Raw genomic sequence first — 13,298 nt, forward strand, 5'->3', positions numbered from 1 at the left:
CCTCACCTATAAAATGGAAATGGCAGGATATACCTTATAAAATAGCTATGAGGATTAAATGAGATAATGTAATGTGAAGTGCTTAGCATAATAATGAACTTACAGTAAGAGTTTCATAAGTATTAGCTCTCATTATTATTTTAAAATTTACCCCAAATTAATAATTAGGAAACAGAAAGATGTTGGAAGAATGCTACATTGCCACAAATGAATAACAGACCTGAAGTGTATCCACTACTTCCTCATCGATCAAATATCATCACCTCCTACACTCTAAGATATAAATGTCCTAAAGCTGACTTAAGAGGAGAGGCAAGGTCAGACCACACAAAGAACAAACCTAGCCTTTGTAAAGTCATTAATTAATGCATAGTACCTTCATCAATATCAGGAGGAAGGCCTCCAACAAACACCTTTCTAGAGTAGCGTTCCACTCGTTCCCCGTTTTGACAGCGTGTGGGAGAACTTAAGCCAGATGACAAGGCCTGATCACCGTGGCTGTCGTCCAGGAAGGCATCTTCAAAGGGAAAGAGAGAAGACCGACCTGAAACAAATGTGGGAGTTTCTATAATTATCATGATTTTCCTGGACAATAAATGCTTTATTAGAAGCCCAAAGTGCAGAGTGAAACATAAAAAAAAAAATGTGTCCTGAGCAGTGGCTTTTATAGTAGAATAAGCAATTGAAGATTAACAGTTCTAGACAAATTTATACCATCATCTTTGTGAAAAGGAATGGACAACACTGAGATGACTGGACGGATATCTGAGGGAAGAAGCATCAAAAATGTAGCTGAGCTATTTTCCTTGCAAAAAAAATTTTACATTTTTATCCATACAGTCCCTATCATGGCTGATAAGAGTATATTCAACAGTTTTTTTTCCTTTCTTCAGTCATTTCTTAAAATAAATGGAAAAAGTAATCTCCATTTACAGGTTTTTATCTGCTCTTTATGGTGACCTCAGAGGTTCAGTTCTAAAGACTGGCAGCTGATGACAGAGGCTAACTTCTCTTCCGAAAGCAGAACTAAAGATCATCAAGTTTTCCCTGTCATCCCAAGCTACTCCAATTTGGAAATAAACATCTGCAATAATAAAGGGTGAGGCAAGTAAATGAAAACACATAAATTAAGATGTAAGAGTATAAATGTAGATGTGGTTATAACATCTTAACCCTGTAATCTAGGCTTTTTTTTAATTGATACATATTGATTGTACATATTTATGTTGTACAGAGTTTTATTTCAATACATTTATACAGTGTGTGATGATAAAATCAGGGTAATTAGCATATTTATCATTGCAAAAATTTATCATTTCTTTGCAATGAGAGCATTTGAGCTCCTCTCCTCTAGCCATTTGAGAACATACAATAAATTATTATTAATTATAGATGCTTGGCATTACTGTAGATCACTGGAACTTCTTTTTCCTATCTAGATGTGATTTTGTATCCATTAACCAACTTCTCCCTACCTCCCCTCCCCTCTCCCATAGGCTGTATTTTACATCACTCAAAAAACATATGAAAAGGAACGAAAAAGAATTATTTTCATTGTTAACTCTATAGCCAAATAAAGTTTGCAGAGGAAAGGTACCTACTCACTCCACATGACTATAAGAAAGATATCAGCAGTAAGAGTCTGTTAATAAATATAACACAATAATGCCATTTGGCATTACAAAACAAAATCTAAGTTTAAAAACAAACATATTTCCTTTGAGTCAGTAAATTCCTGATAAAACTTTCCACTAGGTTCCACTCTAAACATGAACTGTCTTGAGCCCTCTAATTTTTAAGGGAAAAAAAGAGAAATTCCCCCCTAAAATAAATTAATATACTCTTTAAAAAATGTGTCTTCCCCATTTAGTCTATCCTTTCTATATTTCCTTAAAATCTCGGTCATGTGTCACAGCAGCCAACTTATTGAATACTTATTTCCTTTATAAAAAAAAAATAGTTACTAATATAACTGTTTATTTTATGAACAACCCAGGTGGTATAAGAAAGGCACTTTTTTGATGCTGGGAGTTAAACAAAAGGACCACAGAATTTTTTGTTCAGCTTTTCCCAGCTTAGCTACAAACAAACAGAACAAAATTTGTCACCTTATGCCACCTATCATTTTTAGCCTGGCAGAAACAAACAATAGACAGTAAATTCTCATTCCCTTGATGTTTGTTTTGATTATTGTGCATAAAAGAAATAGATCTGCAGCCATTACAGGCAAAATGAGCTTCTCAAAGACACGCAGAGACGTTCTCCCACAGCTGGCAAGTTAGCTTTTTTTAGTTCATACTCAGTGAATTACATGCCTACTCAGTGTCAGGCAGATGCCCAAATCAGCATTTCCCATAGAATGTTCCTATCCCCACCTCGTACCTTCAACCCTAGTAACATGAGATGCTCAGAAAACAAAAGCTGGTGGAGGGGAGAGGGAAACTAAATAATTTGAGAAAATACTGCATACTTCACGCCCTTCCCAGAGATTCCAATCCACATTAGAAATGAAAAGCCATGAAAAGTTCGGCAGAAAAGAAACATTAACTTAGTCTAGCATTACCGAGATTTAAGATAAAGAAATCCTTTAACATATAAAAGTTAATAGAAAACACTTGAGGAATATTTATCCATATTCCAGGAACACCAGACAAACAAGATACTTCCCCACCAAAGGAGTCACAGTGTCATGGAAGAGACAGGCAAGTACATAAATAATTACAAAGTGGAGAGATAAATATTAAAGAGAAGACTTTATCAAGTGACACAAGAGCACAATTTATTGCCCTCCTGGAGATGAGGGTTGGGGGTGGGAAGACCTTTAGAGTGATTTCATAGGAGAGTGATTTTGAGCAGAATCTTGTGGGAGTGGGAGTTTCCGAGGTAAAGAACAAGAATCCACAGAGAAAGTATTTTCAAAATGGCTCTGGATCTTTCACTCCAAACCTGCTTTTTCTCTAGCATTCCATAAAATCTCCACAAAAACAACTATTATCCATACCCGATTCAATCCAGAAATTCTTGACATTTCCCTCTCTCTTATATTCCACGTCAAAGCCATCTCTCACTAATTCCTGCCAATTCAAGCTCCAAAATAAATCCTCCATTCAATTATCTTCACCTCCAGTCCGAACACCTGGGTCCAGACCACTATTATCTCTCCATCGGACTAACAGTCTGATGAATACATACAATAGTCTATTTAGTCTACTGACTTCCACCTTGTACCCCACAATGCTTTCTCCACAAAACAGCCAAACTCGTCATTTTCAAACATTAAATCTGAACATGTAACCACACTCCTCACATCCATCCTTAAATGCCCTCAATGACTTCTCATGGCTTTTAGGTAAAGTACAAAAACATCACTGAACTGCAAGGCCTCTGCACACCTCTTCTATATATCATAGTTATTGCCTCTCCTCTTGCTCACTGACCTCCAATCACACAGACCTATGTATTTCCTGATTATTCCTCCTTGCCACAGACCCTAAGCACAAAGTGTTCCCTCTACCTAAAACAAACACCCCCTTCTCAACTCCCCAACTTCCTAGTTAATTCCTATTTATTCTTCAGGTCTCAGCTGAAAAGTCATTTCCTCAAGTGGAACCCTGCTGAACCTTTAAATTAGGTTAGGTCCTCTCTTATATCCACGTAGGGCACCCTGTACTCCTCCCTTCTAACACTTTCCCCAATTACCATTATGCCATTTGTGTGGGTTTTTACTGGGTATCTCTTTCCCCAGCCCCATTAAATTGTAAACTGCATTAGGACAGGGACCAATTTAATCTCACGCACCACTGTATCTTCCTGCCCTAATTAGGGCACAGAAAAGGCATTCAACAAATGTTAAATGTGAGGCAGCATCCAGGGAAGGAAGAGTATGTGCAAAGAAATGCTGCTGCAAATATATGCCAGAAAGCAACACACAGGTGTGAGAATGGCAAGAGATGCAACCATGTCCTACAAAATTGAGACCTTTCCTATTGTTTTTATTTGTTCAAGCATTATCTTCTATAGTCTATATTACAAAAGCAGTAGGACATTTTCCCACTTTCAAAATTTAATATTCCATTCTAATACTAGCTTTTTTTGAATTATACTCACTCCTTGGAGAGTATGATCCCTCATCTAATCCATCTTCCATCCTGTCAGAATGACTTCTCTAATATACTTCTGACCATGTTATTCCCCTACCCAGAATCCTACAATAGCCTGTATTACCTCCATTAGCAATTTAAACCCAGGGAGAGGGGGGATGGGATAAGAGTCTGAAGAAATCTGTGACTGTCCTGATGAGAAATAAGGAAGTCTGGAACCAGAGCAGTAAAGGAGAAGCTGGAACAAAGAGAACTTTCTTTGTGCATGGCCAACATAGCCCCAACTTCTCCAGAGTTTTTTGGCAAAGAAAATAAAAGCCAGGGTTGTAAAAATATGGGCAGTTTTATAAATTAGTTATGAGTAGTTAAGAAACTTCCCAAGGTTTTAAAACCAAACCTCTTATAATTAGTATTTAGAGTACTACAGACTTTGGCAATGAAGTTGCCCTTGGAAATGAAACTGCTAATAATTAACACATAAATGATGTTTCTCTAACTGTGGGTAAGAACTAAGAATATAGGTCTCTGAGCCCAATCCCCAGATCAACTAATCGGAATCTATGGAAGTCAGACCTGAAAATATGCACTTTTCACAAATTTCCTCCATGACTCCTATGCTCAAATTTAAGAGCCACTGAAATGGAGATTATCTGTCTGCAGCAAGCAGCCACAGAAAGAGACATTTTTTGTAAAGTATATGGAGACTTGGGAAACATCCAAGTTCCATCAAGTTAAAGAAGGTAATATATCCCCTGACTGGAAGGCAAAAATCTATAATCTAATCAACTGTATTGTAACATGACTGCCTAAAGTGCTTGTGGAACAAAAAGTTAGTATGCAGGAAGCATGTAAAAGACAACCGTAGAATAAGAACTTTTAGCATTTACTCAGTACAGACCAACAGAAGATAGGAGGACTTTATCATACTAGGTAGAATTACTCCTCTGTGGGACAGAATGATCCACCTGATGTTTCCATAGCCTGAAAAGCATCTATTTCCCTCTGCTCTAATTATAAATTCCTGAAGGACTGACTATTCTGTTAATGAATTTAGCACTTTGCTACTGTGAAGGGTTGATTCTTGAACTATTAGACAAATAATCAGCCATTGAAATTTTATTTCTGGGGCCAGCGTGTGGCTCACTTGGGAGAGTGTGGTGCTGACAACACTAAGTCAAGGGTTAAGATCCCCTTACCGGTCATCTTTTAAAAAGAAAAAATTTATTTCTGTATTCCTCCATCTCCATGATAAGCTCAAATTTTGGTATTCTGATTTGTTCAGTAATCCCTAGTGAGGCTGGTATTCATGCTTTCATTTGGTTGGTGTAAATTCATCCCCAAGGAAGACCGCTAAAATTTTAGTTCCTGGGCATGTGTTACTAGTAACTGAAACTTTAAGAGGCTGCCCCAAGAGAATTCCTACTTCACTAACTAGCATCTCTGTGACATTATTTCTTTTAAGTGAAACATTCCCTAAGACCAAAATGTTTTAAACAAGCCACATTACTTATCAAAAATTAAACTCTCGTGTGCATAGTATTTAAATCTGCTTTAGAACCTTATACTTCCACATAAAATATTTATATTCTGTATTTCAAAAGAAGCAGTAGAAAGGCTTCTCAACTGCAGTAACTTGGCCATTTGGCTTTCCACCAATAGTCTGGTTTTCTGATATCTATTTTCAATTACTATCCAGAATGTAGTTTTTGGTCCGATAATTGGACAAATAATCTCTGAATGTGGAGATGACTTAAAATTTAAAAAGCCTTGTAAGAAAAGTGTCAAATAGGAGACCTACGAAGCATTAGTTAAGCAAGAAAGGCTTATCCAAGATAATTCTTCCCTAGGAGGCTCCCTTTCCTGCAGAAAATGCTGGAAAAACAGAAGCCCATTGGCAATGTTATGCTGCCAAAGCTGCTCAGATCTCACCTCTGAGCTCCTGCCAAAGCCTCCAGCAGCTCCACGGCACTTCTGGCCCAGTACTTTCATTCCAAGCCTGACCTTTTTTTTCATCTTAGTCTTGCAAATAGCTCAGAAATCAGCCACTTTGGAGGTTTAAGAAAAACGATTTATGAGGCATGACTACTACCTCAAGAAAAAAATTCCCTGAAAGTTGAGATAGGTTCCAGCCGAGGCTCCAGAGTCTGTGAGTTGGGACAAAACATTTCACTTATCTGTGTCTCATTTGCATAATGAGTTGAACTAGATAAAAGGTCTTCAAATCTCCTGGGATAGCAGAATCCCATTTATTACACAGAAATATTACATGATAAAAATAGATGTTACTTTGTATTAATATGTGGTATATCTCAGACATCACAAGCTTAAAGTGTTTACAACTGAACTCTTCACATCTACCCTAAACCTATTCTCTCTCAGTCCCATTTCGATATACAGCATCACAATTCACCCAATTGCACAAGCCAGAATCTAAACGCCATTTTTGAGTCTTCCTTCTTATTTACTCTCCAAGTTTAATTCAACAATTTGACGCCATCTGTTACCTTCTACTATTGATTCTATTCTCCAGAATGTATCTTTGATTTGTTCACTTCTCTCCAACTCCTCTGCCATCACTCTATCCTAACCACCATCATCTCCTGCACAGACTACTGACATTATCTCCTAACTGGGCAAACCAATTTTCTTCTCACTCCACTCTAAACAGCTGCCAGAGTTCTCTTTTAAAAACATAAATCCAATCACTTGACCCTTCTTTAAAGCTTCAAAGATTTCCTCTTGTACTTGGACTAAGTTCAAAGTCCTTACCAGGAGCTAAAATCCAACAAGATCAGATTCCTTTTCCTTCCTCCAAACTCATCTAAAGATACCCTTCCCTCTCACCCACCAAGCTTCAGCCATTCGAGGATCCATTTACTCCCTCAAAGTAAGCCCTTTCTTTCCTAAAGCCTTTTTTAGAAAATATAATGCTATATTGAAATATAATTCACACATATCATGCAATTCACCCATTTAACCCATTAGCAGTCACTCTTCATTTTCCTTCAACCTCTCAGCCTTAGGCAACCACTAATCTCCTTTTTGTCTTAATATATTTGCCTATTCTGGACAGTTCATGTAAATGATATCATACATTACATGACTTTTGTGACTGGATTCTTTCAATTAGCGTAATTTTTTCGAGGTTTATTTATGTTGTAGCATATGTATAATGTAATTGGCCTCATGCCTTTTACACATGCAGTTCCTTCCACCTTCCCCTTTTAAGATAGCTGTGTTATAATACCTGGGATTTCCTATCAAATATTCCAGGGGGAAAAGGGGAGGGAATATATGAAACAAGATTGGCAAAAGTTGTTGATAATCATTGAAGCTGAGTGATGGGTATATCAGGGTTCACTAAACTATTCTCTAATTGTGTAAGTTTAAACATTTTTATAATAAAAAAAAAATTTTTTTTAAGCTGTCTCTCCACCCTTTGAGTTTCAGTTTAAGTAGAGGTGACCTCCCTACGTTACAAGGAATCCCCCATTCTTTCTTGCCTAGTACTTATCACAACTTTTAAGAAAAAAATATTTGTTTCATTTATTTATCAACTCTCTCCCCTACTAAACACTGAGCTAAGTCAGAGACCATGTCCGGAGTCTAGCACAGTGTAGGCATGCAAAAACTTAATGAATGAAATCTGGGTGGAAGACCCAAAATTTCTCTCTCATTCTTTGTTTTATTCCTGCCCACCCTCCCCGCCACCAACTTCCCACAAACGTGAAAAACTATCTTATTCCCCTCACTACCTTCTGTGCTGAAATTTTCCTATTTCTATGTTGTTATTTCAAAATGTTATTATGAGTAACATTTTCAGATATTATAACCATGAACATTCAGAAAATTCTTCAGCTCATATCCATGTTTTATTCCAGAACCACCCATACCTTTAAACAAGTGAGCTCATATAACTGGGTTTGAATTAGCAGGATGGCATGTTTGTATCATGGGCTCAGTGGAATAGCTGATTTCTCTTCCCTTGAGCAGGCTCTTGACAGAAAGACTCAACCTCAAAACTCAGTACACAAGTTTGTTTTATTGTACTTTAGAACTTTTGTTATAAATTAAGTCATCCATTAATGTCAATATACTTTTATGGACAAAATATATGCAGAACTACATCTACAACTGTAACTCCAATCATTCTTTGCATTTGCTCATTTACATTGTTTAAAAGGATCTTGTATATTTTCCTTGTGGCTCTAGAACTAGGAAATTCTGTTAAACGTCGAGAATACTGGCACAGCCAACTTATGGACAAGAGTTTCACAGAGACCATAAAAACTCATATGTGAAATGAAAAAAACAACAAATATTAAATGTGTAGACAAAAATCTTGTATGACACTACCCAGTAGACTAGTTTCTAACAGGGGTTACAGTTTTATAAAACATATATTAAACTTTCTCAAAGGCAGAATACTTCTAAAAGAAAATATTAAGATTCTCTGGCATTATTTTCATTATTTCACAAATGGAACTAAGATTTGTCTATTGCAACAAAATAAAAATAGCTATCAGTGGGAAATATAAGTGCATATTTAAATACTGTATATGTAATTGATGTTTATTTTCAGATCTTATTCTTTCACACCTAATTCTTCTCCTTCCCTACGAGTACTGCTTCAAACATTACTAGAAGCACTTGGTTTGCAGAGAGTCTACCTCTAACACTCCCATCCAAGCCTTCAGCTGATGCCCAAGTTACCTCCTGCTTTCATTACTTGTATCATAAAACCCTCTTTCTTTCTTTTTTTTTCTTTTTGTCTTTTTTCGTGACTGGTAAGGGGATCGCAACCCTTGGCTTGGTGTCGCCCGCACCGCGCTCAGCCAGTGAGCGCACCAGCCATCCCTATATAGGATCCGAACCCGCGGCGGGAGCGCAGCTGCGCACCCAAGCGCCGCACTCTCCCGAGTGCGCCATGGGGCCAGCCCATAAAACCCTCTTTCTTTTTTTTTTTTTTTTTTTTGTCTTTTTCGTGACCGGCACTCAGCCAGTGAGTGCACTGGCCAGTCCTATATGGGATCCGAACCCGCGGCGGGAGCTTCGCTGCGCTCCCAAGCGCTGCACTCCCAAGCGCTGCACTCTCCTGAGTGCACCACGGGGCCGGCCCAAATCCCTCTTTCTAAAGGATGACATATTTGTGTCCAGGAGTCTCACTCTCTGTATCAAAAATCATTCATCAAGGCAGCACAGGGCTTCTCATTGCCAGCTTCTCCTCTTCAGCTGGCTCCACTGCATACAATCAGGCACATATGCTCCAAGCACCTGGTCACGCCAATCTCTCCTCTAAGCTTTCTTCTAAGTTGAATCACTTATTAGAATGTCTCTTCATTCTGCTTCTACCATCCAAGTAGTATTCTGCCTAGTCCAGGAAGCTTTTCCAGGTTGATCAGGAGAGATTCCAATGTAAGATTCCACTGGCCTAATTCTTGCTGAAAGAATTCAGAACTTCCACATATATTCCCTTTTCTTTCTATTCCTAAAAAATTTACCAACATGAGTATATGATACATAGAATGTGAGTTATAACTAAGTTTTATTTTTTATTTTTATTTTCCTTTTCATTTTTTTTGTGGTTGTCTGGTACAGGGATCCAAACCCCTGACCTTGATGTTATAACACCATACTCTAACCAACTGAGCTGACCAGCCAGCCTTAAAGTTCTATTCTTAATCATAGGTAAAGTAACATCTACTAGCAAGTTTACTTTTTATGCTTCTTTGGGCACATCTAAATGTTAATTGTAGGAAAGGGATCAAGCATTAGTTTAATCCCTGGTCACATGAATAAATGAGCATGAGGAAATCTGCCAGTTCATCAAAATTATACTATGTAGGTTGGCCCAGATGAATATATTTCAGGAAATGAAAGTGCTAGAGGTACACCTGCCCCATCCCACATGGCTATGTCACTACATTTAAGGAAGATAACTTTTCTTCTTTTTCAGCTTTGGAAATGGAAGACTAAGCAAAGCATGGATGGAACATTTTCTGCTTGTCCTTTCATTACAGAAAGCCAACATTCAGTCTTTCAATGCTCTCTCTTGCTCTCATACACATATTCTTTTATTATTTTCTTCTTTGTCTACAATTATCAAACTGAAGATTTATAGTGAGCAGGAACTAAGTCATTCTAGGCAGTATTTAGCACAGAACTTGATACAAAGATCATGGTTTTTGAAAACAATGTCAAGGGCCGAGTCCGTGGCGCACTCGGTAGCGTGCTGCGCTGGGAGCCCGGCGACGCTCCCGCCGCGGGTTCGGATCCTACATAGGAATGACCGGTGCACTCACTGGCTGAGTACCGGTCACGAAAAAGACAAAAATAATAAATAAATAAATAAATAAATGTCTTTAAAAAAAAAAAAAAAAAAAGAAAGAAAACAATGTCAAAACTTACAAATAGATATGGAGAAGGCAACATGGAAAAAGAAAGAGTAATTTTTTTCAGGAGCTTAGAAACTATAGGTGATTGTCTAATATTTAATATTCTATTATTCATAAAAATAAAATGATTTAAAATATATATATTGCCAAACTCTGCTCTGCATAGATGTGAGAGGATTATTTCAAAATAATACTAATCAATGAGGATTTAAGAAGCGCTAACTGTGTGTTAGGCACAAGAGATAACTGTCTTCAGAGAACTTATCTCCAGTTGAAGAATCAGGGCATACAGAAAAGACAGAAAGAATGCAAGGTAGCAGAAGCAGAGGAAAACACTGTCTGCAAAGCCACTGAGCAAGGTTTCCAAATGCAAAGGGTAAGGTTTGAATTAGGCTGAACTAGTGAAATAAGGATAGGCCTTCAATAAGTGGACGAGAAGAAGGGTGATTAGCACTTGCAATGGCCAGTGGGTGGGAAAGTACAAGGATTGGTCAGGGGAAGATGAGGTGGGAAAAATGGAGATGATGAGGCTGGTAAAACAGGGAGAGGACAAATCATGGGAATCCTGAATGGAGAATGAGGGTGACATGAACAAAGTGGTATTTTAGAAAGATGAAGCAGTAAAAATGGAACAGTAGTAATGGAAACAGTAGAAATGAGAAGGGTGAGGCCTGAGAAACTAGAGGGGAGATCTTGACAAGATCTAATGACTGATTAGTACATCAGAAGAGGAGTGACCAGTCCCTGCTGTCTACTCTCCAGATAGTAACTATTTTCTATGTAAAATGGTCCATTCCCTATTCTTTTCCAGCAGTGATCATTTTTCTAGCAATGCGAAAAAAGTATGATGCAAAATAATTTTTAATTACATTATTTCTAGTCTTTACCTTTTTTAATTTAAAAATAAAAAGGGCAAAAAAGTTTTTAATGGTATTTATTGCCATGATTAAAAAAATAACCAACTAGACAGATGTTTTTCCACACAATGATGTTGAAAAGCAAAAGTGACTACATGTTTCCACCATATATACATACAAGGGTACTTCAAAAAGTTCATGGGAAAATAGAATTAAAAGATAATAGGAATCTTTCCATGAACTTTTTGAAGACCCTTGTATTAGGTTCTGCCAACATTCATTCATTCAACAAATATTTACTGTAGAATAAATAATAAAATACTATGAATCAATTTAACACCATTATCTTCTCCTCGTGATCCATTTAAACAGTCAGAAACAGCCTGGTGAACAGCAAATATTAGCAAATAAAGAGTCAAAAGAATTGACTTTGAATTTGATTCTGGCTTTAATTTGAGGTCACACAGCAAGTAAATTACTTCATCTCTCCAGCTTATGCAAATGAGCACAAAAGTAACCTACATTTGTGGAACACTTTTAATTTACATGGATAGGTTTTCCTGTCCCATTTTTTTTAAAGCTAGAACTTCACTAACACTCTGAAGTTGTACAAGACTGGTTTTATTACCTCATTTGCAGACGAGGATACCATATCTAAGTGATAAGACAGTGATTACAACCTAGGTGTGTTACCCTAAATCCTATATCCTTTCCACTACATTAGGCTTCCTCCTAGCTACGTCATAAAATATTTGAAAAAATTATAGATATGAAAATGCTTTGTTTTGGTGGGACAAAGAGACAATGCAAGTTTTAAGGGGATTAAAGCCTATTTTGGGGTTCCTCTTTAGGAGAAAGAACACAAAAATTAGGTAAAAACTTTGAGAGAGGCCCATGCAAATGATGGCCCCTGAAACTTAAGCTTCATTTTGTTTCAGGGTAACTCTGCCTCTGAATGTAACAGAAAAAAATTCACCATCCAACCTAGTAAAATAAAGAACAGCCCTCCAAAACCTAACCTATGTCTTCTAAGTAACATGAAAAAAACACAGTGGATACAGGGCAGAAAAACACATACGGTCTTTATTTCCTCATGTTCATTCACGATAAGCCATACAACAAAAACTTCCAGGTAAAAATAGTAGTTCCCATATCTTTATTAGGATTAAAAGAACAAATTACCAACTAACAACAAAAAGTAATTATAATGAAAATGATAAGAGAATTATTTTGCTAAGATAATTAAGCTAGAACATCACACCATACAGTAAGTATTGTTTTACACAAACACACACACACACACACACACACACACTCATATTTACTCACAATTTGGCAAGCAAAAGATCTCATTAAAAATTTTTTACCTCGTCTCCGCCCATAGCTCCTGGCTGCATGTAAACACAGAAGAAAACCATGGGTATTTGTATCAAAATGGTGAATTTAGAAATAAAAAAATATTCACATAAACCTTTTCTAAGTACTCTCGGAAGTAATTAATTAATCTGAAGATATTGTTCAACTTGAATATAAACATATTATATTTTTTAAAAAAAACCTTTATGAAGTACAAGCCAAATTATAATCTTAAGGAGAAATTCAACTGGATGTGGCAGCCACTGGAATAGATACAATGGGTGCTTAAGTTTCATAAGTCTTATAAGGATTTATATTGGAGCCTATTATCTATATTAGATATAGAGTTTTTTTTTTTAATTCTGATGTATAAATCTTCATTTCTACTTTATAATGCCACCAGATATCAAAGAAAAAAACATTCATTCCAAATAACTAAAATTGTAGTATGCAGTGGTCATTCTGAATTTCTTACTGCACACACACACACACACACACACACACATTCATAAATCGATTCACCTGAAAAATGTATAGAAATTTTATATACAATTAGCTCTTGCTTTATATAAAGTGTTTCTATAAAATTT

General features: G+C 36.8%; 1 protein-coding gene across 6 annotated transcripts in view; it reads right to left on the reverse strand.

The window, feature by feature from the left end:
- The window catches only part of CPEB3 (cytoplasmic polyadenylation element binding protein 3), a 184,833-nt gene that overhangs the window by 78,411 nt on the left and 93,124 nt on the right, over window positions 1-13,298 (reverse strand). For 4 of the 6 annotated variants that reach the window (XM_063102419.1, XM_063102422.1, XM_063102418.1 and 1 more), the window contains exon 5: window positions 377-544. In XM_063102419.1, coding sequence (XP_062958489.1) covers window positions 377-544 — 168 coding nt within the window. The remainder of the gene's footprint in view (window positions 1-376; window positions 545-13,298) is intronic. The other 2 variants (XM_063102424.1, XM_063102421.1) reach the window with 1 other exon arrangement.

The sequence above is a fragment of the Cynocephalus volans genome, chromosome 7 (assembly GCF_027409185.1).
Source record: "Cynocephalus volans isolate mCynVol1 chromosome 7, mCynVol1.pri, whole genome shotgun sequence".
Taxonomy (NCBI): Eukaryota; Metazoa; Chordata; class Mammalia; order Dermoptera; family Cynocephalidae; genus Cynocephalus; species Cynocephalus volans.